This window comes from Oncorhynchus gorbuscha, linkage group LG10 (genome assembly GCF_021184085.1).
Source record: "Oncorhynchus gorbuscha isolate QuinsamMale2020 ecotype Even-year linkage group LG10, OgorEven_v1.0, whole genome shotgun sequence".
In the NCBI taxonomy this organism is placed as follows: domain Eukaryota; kingdom Metazoa; phylum Chordata; class Actinopteri; order Salmoniformes; family Salmonidae; genus Oncorhynchus; species Oncorhynchus gorbuscha.
Window position 1 is genome coordinate 80,961,732 of NC_060182.1, and position 14,757 is coordinate 80,976,488.

Below are 14,757 nucleotides of genomic sequence, written 5' to 3' on the forward strand. Positions count from 1 at the left end.
CTGACCGTGCCCACTGATTGCCCTGAAGGCTTCTATGCTGCAGTGCTCACACTGGTTCTATCTATGTTTTCCTTTGTTTCAAAATGTATGGCTGGCATCAGGTATCCTACTACATAGTAGCAAGATGAAGTTGCCTTTAGATGCTGATCTAAGGCCAGATGTCGTTTTCAGTCTTTAATGGTTAAGATTTAGATTGGTGGTAGGGTAATCTGATGCTAGATCAGTGTTTATGGGCCCTTTAAGAGGCTGAGGAGGGTCATTAGCCGCATACAGCCAAGAGTGATGTAATAGCTCTGGAATAGACAAGGCCTCATTCAGCAAACCACGCATGGTGGTGGTGGTGTTGGTGGTGGTGATGATGATAGTGGTGGTGAACATGATGCACATGGTGGTGACGATGCACATGATGATACAAGTCTTGGCTCATAGACATCTACATGACTCACCGGGACAGAGTCAAAGTGGTCCAATTCTCATCCTAAAACAACCTAATTAATGAAAAAAAAGCATCAAATCAACAGTGGCATTATTTTCAACGAACTCTGCAACTCTTCCAACTATTTACATTTTTCACAACTGCCACCAGTTTGATGCAAAACATTATAAAGGATATTTCCTGCTGAAACCATATTAAACACCAATGGTATTCACTAAGTTGATCATTTATATTTAGGATAATGTTTTGCATCTTTGTCATTCTATTTTTGCAAATATTAAAATCATTTTATTTGATATATTTTACATGTGAAAAGGCCACACAGGGCCAGAGCTCATTAGGCACCTTAAGTGCCCAAAAGGGCCACTAGATGTCTTCTTATAGATGACATAAAATCCTTAAAAGACACACATTCTGGTAGTTTACTGGTAAACTTAGAAAGTTTCCAGTAATATACCCTCCCTTTGCAACCCATACAACTTAAAAGATGAGGTCCTGCAGGCAGGCGGGATCTAGGCGCCTGGCCAATGATTAGAGAATAGGTGTGTCGGTGCTCCATTTACTTCTTCCACGCTCTCTTTACCAGTCAATATCTACCATAGGCTACCCCTACAACAACACACCTCATGGAGATTTCAAATGGGAGTGGCTTGGACTTACAGCGATTCTCCCACTCTCTCACACGCACACAATCACATGGCTGTGGAAGGCTGACTGTCAGTCAGACAAACAGATGCACAGGTTGATTGGATTTACTCTTATCAATTGGCTTCTAATTTCCCTAGCCTTGGCTCGGCTTCGCTACTTAGCATCATGGGATTTCCTTTTTTGGGCCGAGGGATCGGGATCGGGATCAGGAATGCTGGGGGATATTGTCTGTGGACTACATCTGTAGTATGTGATCCATTATCGTTGGCCTGTAATTATCCAAGTTTAACTTGGAACGGCATAGCTGCAAATGGCACCCTGTTCCCTATTTAGTGCACTACTTCTGACACTGAGGGAGGCGAGCCAGGCCAAAGCCATTATGAAGAAGATATTAAGGCGTGCCCTCCCCACCTGCTCAGCATTTACTGGGAAGAAACATTCAGACAAACCTTGAGAATGTGCTTCTGGTGGGTGGAATTGATTATATTTACGAGGTGTGTGTGTGTGTGAACTGTATTTGTAACAGCAGTTAATAAAGGCTTTATCATCTCCATAATGAGCCCAGATGAGCCAGAAAGGTCAGGAGGTAATACAGATGCAGAATTTAGTTATATGTCATTGTGTGGGCCACTTCTCATTGGTAGATGGAGGCCTCTCACTGTCATACTGTCATAATAAAGCAGCAGGATGCAATGCCTCATCCAAGCCATTGATTTCCAATGACATACTTCACTTCCTCATCACTCTATCAGCGAATGTTGTGTTTCCACTCACACTGCTCTGCTGTACTGGAGTGTAGAGGCAACATTGTTAATAGCTGCAACAGGAAGGCTAACACACAAAAGCCATGGGGAAGTGGTTGGCTTAATGTGATTTATTTTCTACTGCATCTCTTCATTCAATGTACTAGCCATAGAAGTAGAATGAATCTCATTCTAAGTCTAGGCCTATGGATCTAACTTCTTAAGGGGTCGGTGTGAATGAGTAAATATCTAAAATCACTGAACTCTGTTAAGTTTAATTGGTTTTGTAATACAAGGTAATATGTTTAATGTAAAGCAAGGAGCAGATTGTTCAGGATGATATCATTTAGTGGCTACTGTATGGTAAAACATATTGGGTTGTTAAGCCTGTCCTAATTCAAAGGGAGACTAGGCGCATTAGACCACTGCAGTAATATCAGCTTCCACTGGATCATATTGCTGGGCTTTAGAAGGGTTTAATGGGATGTAAGAGAGAGTGACATTTTCTCTGCCTCTGATTCACCAAGCTTTATAGACGGAGGCCTGAAGCCATAATATTACAGGTTCTTCAATGCTTTATCCTCAGGATTCCAAAACTATGTCAAAATGGAGGAACCGTTCCGTATTTTATTGAAAGGGTTGAAACCCTAAGTCTAAATACTGCTGTTACATTGCACAACCTTCAATGTTCTGTCATAGTTACATGAAATTCTGGCAAATTAATTACGGTCTTTGTTAGAAAGAAATGGTCTTCACACAGTTCTCAACGAGCCAGGCGACACAAACTGCTGCATATACCCTGACTGTAATGGGGTCCTCTGTGTAGCTGGTGTAGAGAGTCAGGCGCAGGACAGCAGAAATGAGTAATCAACGTACTTTACTCAATATACGAGCCCACAATAATGGACCGATTTAACAAAAAACAACCACTCACAAACAAACAAAGGAAAATGAAAAGTGGATCGGCGGTGGCTAGAAGGCCGGTGACGTCGACCGCCGAACACCGCCCGAACAAGGAGACTTTGGCAGAAGTCGTGACAGTACTCCCCCCCACCCCCTTGATGCGCGGCTGCAGCAGCGCGCCGACACCGACCTCGGGGACAACCCGGAGAACGAGGCACAGGGCCGGGTGGAGACGGTGGAACTCACGCAGCAACGAAGGGTCCAAAATGTCCTCCACCGGCACCCAGCATCTCTCCTCTGGACCGTCCCCCTCCCACTCCACGAGGTACTGAAGGCCCCTCGCCCGACGCCTTGAGTCCAGGATGGCTCGATCAGCATACGCCGGGGCCCCTTCGATGTCCAGAGGGGGCAGAGGAACCTCCCACACCTCAGACTCCTGGAGTGGACCAGCCACCACCGGCCTGAGGAAAGACACATGGAACGAGGGATTAATACGGTAATCTGGGGGACCCTGTAACCTGTTTCATACCTCGTTCAGTCTCCTCAGGACTTTGAATGGCCACGGGCCCAGCTTCCGGCAGGTCAGGCGGAGGGGCAGGTTTTGGGTCGAGAGCCAGACCCAGTCCCTCGGTGCGAACACAGAGGTCTCGCTGCGGTGGTGGTCGGCGCTCGCCTTTTTCCGCCTCATGGCTCGTTGTAGGTGCACATGGGCGGCGTCCCAGGTCTCCTTCGAGCGCTTAAACCATTCGTCCACCGCAGGAGCTTCGCTCTGGCTCTGATGCCATGGTGCCAGAACCAGCTGATACCCCAGTATGCACTGGAAAGGAAAGAGGTTAGTGGAGGTGTGGCGGAGTGAGTTTTGGGCCATCTCTGCCCAGGGGATGAACGCCGCCCACTCCCCTTGCCGGTCCTGGCAAAATGACCGCAGAAACCTATCCACATCCTGGTTTACTCTCTCCACCTGCCCGTTACTTTCGGGGTGAAAGCCGGAAGTGAGACTGACCGAGACCCCCAGACCCTGGATGTGAACTGGGGACCCCGATCAGAAACTATGTCCTCATGTTACCCTGTAGTGCCGGAAGATATGTGTAAACAGGGCAGTCTGTAGGGCCGTAGGGAGACCGGGAAAAGGAAGGAGACGGCAAAACTTAGAAAAGCAATCCACAACGACCAGGATCGTGGTGTTGCCCTGTGAGGGAGGAAGATCCGTCAGGAAGTCCACCGACAGGTAACTTCCCTCTGGGCAGGTGCCTTGGGAGCCTTGCTCTGGGCGCACACCAAGCAGGAGGAAACATAAACCCTCACGTCCTTGGCCAAGGAGGACCACCATTATTTCCTACTAAGGCAAAGCACCGTCCGACCGATGCCAGGGTGACCAGAGGAGGGTGATGTGTGGGCCCAATAGATCAACCGGTTGCGGGCAGCAGACGGATCGTACAGGCGCCCAGCTGGACACTGGGGGGGAGTGGGCTCTGTGCGTAACGCCCGCTCGCTGTCTGCGTCCAGCTCCCACACCACCGGTGCCATCAGGCAAGAGGCTGGAAGTATGGGAGTGTGATCCATGGACAGCTCCTCTGTGTCATACATCCGCGACAGTGCGTCTGCCTTAGCGTTCTGGGAACCTGGTCTGTAGGATAGAGTGAAAACAAAAGGTTTAAAAAACATGGCCCACCTTGCCTGGCGAGGGTTCAGTCTCCTCACATCCCAGATATACTCCAGATTGCGGTGGTCAGTCCAGATGAGAACAGGGTGTTTATCCCCCTCAATCCAATGTCTCCATGCCTTCAGAGCCTCGACAACAGCTAACAGCTCCCGGTCCCCCACATCAAAGTTTCGCTCCGCCGGGCTGAGCTTCTTCGAAAAGAAAGCACAGCTTTGGTGGTGTGCCCCAGCGGTCCTATCCCAGCCTCGGACACGTCCACCTCCACTATGAACGCCAAAGAGGGATCCGGATGAGCCGGCATGGGAGCCGAGTGAGGTAATGGGGCTGCTACCTGACCAAAACCCTGGATAAACCTCCGGTAGTAGTTGGCAAATCCTAGAAACCGCTGCACTTCCTTTACCGCAGTGGGATTCGGCCAATTCGGTCACTCTCCATCTCCACCCCTGAAGTGGAAATGCGGTACCCTAGGACGGAGACGGACTGTTGGAAGAACAGACTTTTCTCAGCCTTGAGGTACAAGTCATGCTCCAACAGTCGACCAAGCACCCTGCGCACCAGGGACACATACTCGGCCCGTGCAGGTCCCGGAAAATCTTGTCAACAAAGGCCTGGAAGACTGATGGAGCATTCATTAACCCATACGGCATGACTTGGTACTCGCCCTGAGGTGGTACTAAATGCCGTCTTCCACTCATCCCCCTCCCTGATACACACCAGGTTGTAAGCGCTCCTGAGATCCAATTTTATGAAGAAGATCGCCCCGTGTATTTACTCGATCGCACTGGCGATGAGAGGCAGCTTGTAGCTATACCTCACTGTGATCTGATTGATCCCTTGATAGTCAATACACGGGAGCAGACCCCCATCCTTCTTCTTCACAAAAAAAAAACTTGAGGAGGCAGGTGAAGTGGAGGGCCGAATGTACTTACCAGTACCCAGTGTTCGCGGGGTCCGACATGTAAATCAATCTGCTAGCTGCCAATCACGGGAATGCCTGGAATGTGCCGGGCATCCTGGCGGTTGGTGGAGTGGCGTGGAGGTGGGTTGGGCAGGGGGTTTAGCCTTTGTTCTCTCTCTTACGTCTGGACTTCACAAGAGAAGTTCACGGTTGGCTTGTGGGGTATCTTTCGTTGTGGGCTACGGCCAAACAGTAGCCTGTGTAAAGTTGGGTTAATAAACCGTCAATTCGTAAACTCGACCCTCTGTCTGGACAATTGTTCCTTTATGATCTAGTCAGGTCGTTACAATATTAAAGTAAACTTGGAGTCACGCGATGACATGTTGTGTGGTCCTCCCGGGAAAGCATGCAGTTTATTAGGCTACCGATTTTAAATAAATTATGAACTTCACATTGTGGTGATGAGTTTGATTCTCCTTTCCAATGAATATTGAGGGTCTTACTCTGATGACATGATGACTGATGCTTGGCTGCATTTTGACAAAAATACAAATAATGTCCATAATAATCTCATCATGTAGGCTGTTGTCTACTCACACTGTATCTGTGAACTGTTAATATAGACAACGTAGATAGATTATTGTTATTTGTCAAATGGCAGCCAAGTGTCAATTATCATGTTACCAAAATAAGACCTTCGATAATTATGGGAAAGGAGCTAACTTTCACCACCCTGTGAAGTTCATCATAATTGATTTCATCTGTAGCCTAATAAACTGCATGTTTTCCTGATGAGTCATAGTGGGAGGACCACACAACATGTCATAGCGTAACTCCAAATTAATCTGGAGCCTAATAAACTGCATGGTTTTTCGAGTCATAGGAGGAGGACCACACAGCGTGACTCCAAGTTTACTTCGGTTTGATAGTTATTATATAAATATTTGCGCATAAAGGCGTTTCAACCACCATTTCTCACATAATTAATTTTACGGACACAAAAAGATCCCACCATGTCGAACAAACAAATAGTCTGTAGTCATTTATAAAATTGTACCAGCATTTCATGTTTTCCATCAGGCCAGTGCCGTTACTTTTTTTAATGCATCAGGTAATTAATCCACATGACATGGCTGGATGGTAACGTGGTTAGTGATGTTCTTTTCTATACAGAATATCATACAAAGTGATTGCCTGAAGTTATTCTGAACTGCCCAATACCCTTCTGATGCATTACAGTCACTTCAAACCATACTATCTTCAGATTTAAATACTGATTTTAAATAGACAGTCATCGCCAAATTAAAAAAGTAAACGTTGGCCGTTGGAACACAAACCTTATCTTATTGGTTCTCCCCTCAGCAGCTGGAGACTCAGTAGCCATCTTGGCCAGGTGGGGAGCAGAACATTGACTGAATGACTACTGCTTTTGCCAGTATAATCATAGTGAATTAGAGGGGACAGTCATTAACATGCAGGGATAAAGTGTGTGCAGACAGGCAGACAGAGAATGCTGTCTGGTTTAAGCAGTTCATGTCGGTGGTGTTTTGTGGACGTTGTTGGGTCTAATTTACAGTGCCCTCGGAAAGTATTCAGACCCCCTGACTTATTCCACATTTTGTTACGTTACAGCCACATTATAAAATGTATTCAATTGTTGTTTCCCCCCTCATCAATCTACACACAATAACCCAATGACAAATGGTTTTAGATGAGACTAAAATTGAGCTTTTTGGCCATCAAGGATAAAGCTATGTCTGGCGCAAACCCAACACCTCCCATCACCCCTAAAACACCATCCCATGGTGGTGGCAGCATGGTGGTGGCAGCATCCTGCTGTGGGGATGTTTTTCATCTGCAGGGACTGGGAAACTGGTTGGAATTGAAGGAATGATGGATGGCGCTAAATACAGGCAAATTCTTGAGGCAAACCTGTTTCAGTCTTCCAGAGATTTGAGACAGGGACGGAGGTTCACCTTCCAGCAGGACAATGACCCTAAGCATACTGCTATAGCAACACTCAAATGGTTTAATGGAAAACATTTAAATGTTTTGGAATGGCCTAGTCAAGGCCCAGACTTCAATCCAATTGAGAATCTGTGGTATGACTTAAAGATTGCTGTACACCAGTGGAAGCTATCCTAGTTGAAGGAGCTGAGTAGTTTTGCCATGAAGAATGGGCAATCTTATAGAGACATACCCCAAGAGACTTGCAGCTGTAATTGCTGTGAAAGGTGGCTTTGGAGGGTGAATAGTTATGTAAGCTCAAGTTTTCAGTTTTTTTGTCTTATTTCTGTAATGGTTTTCTTGAGTTGAAGGAGAGGAGGACCAAAATGCAGCGTGGTTACTATTCATGTTTTTTAATAAGACAACTAAACATAATACAAAACAACAAACATGGAAAACCGAAACAGCCCATTCTGGTGCAAACTAACACAGAGACAGGAACAATTACCAACAAAACCCAACACCAAACAGGCTACCTAAATATGGTTCCCAATCAGAGACAATGACTAACACCTGCCTCTGATTGAGAACCATATCAGGCCAAACACAGAAACAGACAAACTAGACACAACATAGAATACCACTCAGATCATACCCTGACCAAACAAAACATAGAAACATACAAAGCAAACTATGGCCAGGGTGTGACAATTTCTTGTTGTATTTCTTGTTGCATCTTCAAAGTGTTGGGCATGTTGTGTAAATGAAATTATACAACCCCCCCAAAATCTATTTTAATTCCAGGTTGTAAGGCAACAAAATAGAAAAAATGCCAAGGGGTTGAATACTTTTCTCAAGCCAATGTAGCTCTGCTAATATTAGTCGTCTCTGTAGAACAACGACTGATTTATTCTCCAGCCGAGCATGAATGGGACTATTTATGGGGTTGCAACCGAAAATACCCAGTTGGCTTCCCTCTGTATAAATAAAATATTCTCTGGCAGCTGTACAGTTATTAATGAATGTTTCTGTCCTTTCTTCCGCCCTGTCCTCCTTCCCTTCATCCCTCTTTCCCTCTCTGTCTCTCTGCAGCTGATTTGAGAACGGCCCGATCAACTATAGGATCTAGCTGTTATTCACCATGAACGTTGCGGTGTCTCCCATGGCCAGAGAGGCTGCCTCACCCATGATCACCTCCGTCACACCCAGCTTTGAGGAGGAGGAGGCAGGCCCCAGCTTCAGCCAGGGTGGTCTCTGTAGAGAAGGGCTGGCCCAGGAGAGGGACACGGCCTGGAGGTATCAGAACCAGAAGCCCCCTCCCCTGCACACAGGGGCGGACTGGAAGGTGGTGCTGCACCTGCCTGAGATTGAGACGTGGCTGAGGGCCACCACTGACAGGGTCCGGGATCTCTCCCACTCTGTCCACCAGGACTCAGTCAACAAACACCTGGATGTACACCTAGTGCAGCTCAAGGTAAGAGGGACTAGACATTCTATAGGCTCTCATCGCATATTATTATAATGATTATATTATGATTTCAAAGGGCCTAGTAGCAAAGAACTACCCGGTGCCCGTGATCACAAAGTGTCTCAGAATACAGCACTCCATGTCATAGGAAGGCCAAAAAGATCATCAAGGACATTAACAGCCCGAGCCACTGCCTGTTCACCCCGCTATCATCCAGAAGGCGAGGTCAATACAGATGCATCCAAGCTGGGACCTAGAGACTGAAAAACAACTTCTATCTCAAGGCCGTCAGACTATTAAATAGCCATCAATAACGCAGAGAGGCTGCTGCCTACATGCAGACTTGAAATCATTGGCAACTTTAATAAATGGATCACAAGTCACTTTAAGAATGTTTACATATCTTTGCATTACTCATCTCATATGTACAGTGGGGCAAAAAAGTGTTTAGTCAGCCACCAATTGTGCAAGTTCTCCAACTTAAAAATATGAGAGAAGTCTGTAATTTTCATCATAGGTAGGTACACTTCAACTATGACAGACAAAATGGAGAAATCCAGAAAATCATATTGTAGGATTTTTAATGAATTTATTTGCAAATTATGGTGGAAAATAAGTATTTGGTCACCTACAAACAAGCAAGATTTCTGGCTCTCACAGACCTGTAACTTCTTCTTTAAGTGGCTCCTCTGGCCTCCACTCGTTACCTGTATTAATGGCACCTGTTTGAACTTGCTATCAGTATAAAAGACACCTGTCCACAACCTCAAACAGTCACACTCCAAACTCCACTATGGCCAAGACCAAAGAGCTGTCAAAGGACACCAGAAACAAAATTGTAGACCTGCAACAGGCAGGGAAGACTGAATCTGCAATAGGTAAGCAGCTTGGTTTGAAGAAATCAACTGTGGGAGTAATTATTAGGAAATGGAAGACATATAAGACCACTGATAATCTCTCTCGATCTGGGGCTCCACGCAAGATCTCACCCCATGGGGTCAAAATGATCACAAGAACGGTGAGCAAAAATCCCAGAACCACACGGGGGGACCTAGTGAATGACCTGCAGAGAGCTGGGACCAAAGTAACAAAGCCTACCATCAGTAACACACTACGCCGCCAGGGACTCAAATCCTGCAGTGCCAGACGTGTCCCCCTGCTTAAACCAGTACATGTCCAGGCCCGTCTGAAGTTTGCTAGAGAGCATTTGGATGATCCAGAAGAAGATTGGGAGAATGTCATATGGTCAGATGAAACCAAAATATAACTTTTTGGTAAAAACTCACTCGTCGTGTTTGGAGGACAAAGAATCCCGAGTTGCATCCAAAAAACACCATACCTACCGTGAAGCATGGGGGTGGAAACATCATGCTTTGGGGCTGTTTTTCTGCAAAGGGACCAGGACGACTGATCCGTGTAAAGGAAAGAATGAATGGGGCCATGTATTGTGAGATTTTGAGTGAAAACATCCTTCCATCAGCAAGGGCATTGAAGATGAAACGTGGCTGGGTCTTTCAGCATGACAATGATCCCAAACACACCGCCCGGGCAACGAAGGAGTGGCATCGTAAGAAGCATTTCAAGATCTCCAGATCTCAACCCCATAGAAAATCTTTGGAGGGAGTTGAAAGTCCGTGTTGCCCAGCAACAGCCCCAAAACATCACTGCTCTAGAGGAGATCTGCATGGAGGAATTGGCCAAAATACCAGCAACAGTGTGTGAAAACCTCGTGAAGACTTACAGAAAACATTTGTACTCTGTCATTGTCAACAAAGGGTATATAACAAAGTATTGAGATCAATTTTTGTTATTGACCAAATACTTATTTTCCACGATACATCTGGATTTTCTTTCTCATTTTGTCTGTCATAGTTGAAGTGTACCTATGATGAAAATTACAGGCCTCTCTCATCTTTTTAAGTGGGAGAACTTGCACAATTGGTGGCTGACTAAATACTTTTTTGCCCGACTGTATATACTGTACCTTATACCATCTATTGCGTCTTGACTATCCCGCTCAGTCATCGCTCATCCATATATTTATATGTACACATTATTTTTCCATCCCCTTACATTGTGTGTACAAGGTAGTATTTGTGAATTTGTTAGATTACTTGTTAGATATTACTACACTGTCGAAGCACAAGCATTTCACTACACTTGCAATAACATCTGTTAACCATGTGTATGTGAACAATAAAATTTGATATGATGTTGATTTGAATAGCAGCTCTAATCTACAAGTGGTTTTCCCTTTTCAATAAGGTTATATTGACATGGAGTACCTGATCCTAGATCAGCACTCCTACTCTGAGATCCTTTGTGAATATTGACCCTGGTCCCATATTTGTTTTGGTCCTGAGGTCATTGTCATTGCCAGACAAGAGACAGCACAAACTGATCTGGGACCAGCATAGCAAAGAACACCGTCAGATGCAGAATTGTCCAACATCAAATCCCAGTATAATGACCCTGTAGGAGGAAGAGGTGATTAGATATAATGAGGGGAGCAGTACCTTCTCAGTAGCCTTGGAGCTGGACTGGTCTGTTGTTGTGACTTAGCGAGGTCTGCAGTCAGACTCAATGTTCAGGGTTTGTCCCAAATGGCATCCTATTCCCTATATTGTGCAGATCTTTTGACCAGGGCTGATAGGGCTCTGGTCAAAAGCAGTGCACCATATAGCGAATAGGGTGCCATTTGGGACATAGCCTCGCATAAATGTTTAGAGACAATCCATTCTCCCTCCCAACCCTAGTGCAGCAGTGCAGAGACCAGCCAGTTCAGGATATGAGTTGGCAGATAGCGGCTATTTTGAAGGTTTTACTTGCAATTATGGTGAATTGTGGTTTTACAGTACCTACCTTAGTTGAATGAAGGTACATACTAAAATGTAAATGTAGACTACTGGGCTTAGTACTGTAGGCTGATGGCCTCAATTTCTGGGGGTACCTAGGGAGGTTCTCCCTTTAGACTGGCAGATGTGTGTGTGCGTGTGTGTGTACAAATGTCTACAGATCAAGCTGATGGGGTGTCTATCTGGAGAAACTTTTCTCTTTATAGACTGGCTGATTAATCCACTGATGGTCTTATTGGATTCTGTTAGAGGACAATTTTGAACCAGCCCTCAGTAGCCCTCTAATTAAAACAGGAAATGGAGGAACACAATTAGTTCAGTTGCAGCTACCCTAAGGGCATTGGGAATGGCAGAATGTGTTTCCACAGCATTGGGATATGGGTCCTAGTCACTAAGTAGGAGTAGAGTAGGAGTGCTGCAATCAGTTTTGCCTTTTAAGTCATAATCAATAAGTGTCATGGAATTCTAGGAGTGGTGGGTGTAGAGTCAGGCGCAGAGAGCAATACTTCCAATGGATGCGTTTATTTCGCTTGGTCTAGCCAACAGGCAAAGACCATAAATCAGGTATGTCTCCAAAAACCAGGAAATAACATACAACAAATTACGCAGGAGAAAAACAACTTCACCGCTGACAGTAGGAATAAGCCAGCACAAAAGCAGGCGGGCACTGGAAGTTTAAATAGACCATTGATGAACTAAAATAAGCAACAGGTGAAAACAATCAAGACAAAACCAACAAAAAAGGAAAAAGGGATCAGTGGCAGCTAGTAGACCAGTGACGACGACCGCCAAGCGCCGCCCGAACAGGGATAGGAGCCACCTTCGGTGGAAGTTGTGACAGTATCCCCCCTGATGCGCGGCTCCCGCAGCGAGCCGACACTGGCCTCGAGGACGACCCAGAGGGCGATCCGGATGGAAGCGGTGGAAATCACTAAGCAGTGATGGATCCAAGATGTCCTCCACCGGTACCCAGCACCTCTTCTCCGGACTGTACCCCTCCCAATCCACGAGGAACTGCAGGCTCCTCACCCGGCGTCTAGAGTCCAGGATGGAATGTACCGTGCACGCCAGGGGCCCCTCGATGTCCAGAGGGGGCGGAGGGACCTCTGGCACCTTACCTTCCTGCAGGGGACCAGCTACTACCGTCCTGAGGAGAGACACCAGAAACGAGGGGTTAATACGATAGTAAGAAGGGAGCTGTAACCTATAACACACCTCATTTATCCTCCTCAGGATTTTAAATGGCCCCACACACGGCGGCTAGCCCCAGCTTCCGGCAGGGCAGATGGAGGGGCAGGTTTCGGATCGATCCCCCGGTGCGAACACGGGGGCCTCACTGCGGTGGCGGTCAGCGCTCACCTTCTGCTGCCCACAAGCCCGTTTGAGCAATTCCTGGATGGCTCTCCAGGTCTCCTTTGAGCGCTGCACCCATTCCTCCACCGCAGGAGCCTCGGTCTGGCTCTGATGCCAAGGTGCCAGGACCGGCTAGTAGCCCAACACGCACTGGAAAGGCGACAGGTTCGTGGAGAACTGGCAGAGTGAGTTTTGGGCCACCTCCGCCCATGGGACGTACCTCGCCCATTCTCCTGGCCGGTCCTTGCAATATGACCGCAGAAACCTACCCACATCCTGGTTCCCTCTCTCCACCTGCCCATTGCTCTTGGGGTAAAAACCTGGGGTCAGGCTGATCGAGATCCCCAGATGCTCCATGAACGCCCTCCAAACCTGGGACATGAACTGAGGACCCCGATCAGTAGTGCCAGAAGACGTGGGTAAACAGGGCCTCTGCAGTCTGAGGGCCGTAGGGAGACTGGGAAACGGAAGGAGACGGCAGGACTTTGAAAACTGATCCACAACGACCAGGATCGTGGTGTTCCCCTGAGACGGGGGAAGGTCGGTGAGGAAGCCAACTGACAGATGTGACCAAGGCCGTTGTGGAACGAGGAGGGGCTGTAACTTCCCTCTAGGCAGGTGTCTTACTTCCCTCTAGGCAGGAGCCTTACTCTGAGCGCACACTGAACTGGAGGAGACATAAAACCTCACGTCCTTAGCTAAAGTGGGCCACCAGTACCTTCTCCTAAGACTCCGCACCGTCCTCTCAATTCCCGGATGACCCGAGGAGGGTAGCATGTGGGCCCACCGGATCAATTTGTCATGAACACCAAGTGGCACGTACTTCCGGCCCGCTGGACAGTATGGTGGCGTGGGTTCTAACTGTTACGCCCGCTCGATGTCCGCGTCCACCTCCCATACCACCGGTGCCACCAGACATGAGGCCGGAGGTATGGGAGTAGGATCGATGGACCGCTCCTCGGTATCATAGAGACGGGACAGTGCGTCGGCCTTAGTGTTACGGGAACCTGGTCTATAAGAGATGGTGAAACGAGATCAGGTTAAAAAAAATGGCCCACCTTGCCTGGCGAGGATTCAGTCTCCTTGCTGCCCGGATGTACTCCAGATTACGGTGGTCAGTCCAGATGAGAAAAGGGTGTTTAGCCCCCTCAATCCAATGTCTCCACACCTTCAGAGCTTTTACCACAGCCAGCAACTCCCGGTCCCCCACGTCATAATTTCGCTCTTGCAGGGGAGAAGCTTCGGTGGCGTGCCCGAGCGCTGTGATAGCACGGCTCCAACCCCAAGCGTCCACCTCCACCATGAATGCCAATGAGGGGTCCGGATGAGCCAATATGGGAGCATCAGGTAAGCAGCGCCTTCAGACGACTAAAAGCTCTGCTGACCACCGCAAACGCACCTGCCTACCCTTCAGCAGTTAGGTAATGGGAGCTGCCACCTGGCCAAAACTCCAGTTGTAATTGACAAACCCTAAGAAGCGCTGCACCTCCTTTACCATGGTCGGAGTCAGCCAATTACGCAAGGCGGTCACACAAATCACATTATATCATAATCTGTCTCTCTCTATGCTCCTTCTCTCAGCTGATATAGGGTATGACATATTTGTTGATCCCTGCCTTTGTCTCCCTCAATCTATTTGCACCCACAACTTGACTAGCTGTAATGACCCCTGTAATCAATAGTATCAAATAACACAACATGTCATTCTGTTGCCAGAGTGAATTCTTGGGACTTTCAGAATGAGTGTGCCTGTTTGGATTCACTGGTGAAGTCTGCCATCTAGTGGGATTTGGTGGACATGTTACAATGTTATAATACTCACTGAATCATTTACATGTGAGTA

General features: G+C 47.2%; 1 protein-coding gene across 1 annotated transcript in view; it reads left to right on the top strand.

The window, feature by feature from the left end:
* akap6 (A kinase (PRKA) anchor protein 6) overlaps positions 1-14,757 on the top strand; it is a 313,910-nt gene that overhangs the window by 10,460 nt on the left and 288,693 nt on the right. The window contains exon 2 of the mRNA XM_046367705.1: positions 8,331-8,712. Within this exon, the coding sequence (XP_046223661.1) occupies positions 8,380-8,712 (333 nt within the window). The 5' untranslated portion in view covers positions 8,331-8,379. The remainder of the gene's footprint in view (positions 1-8,330; positions 8,713-14,757) is intronic.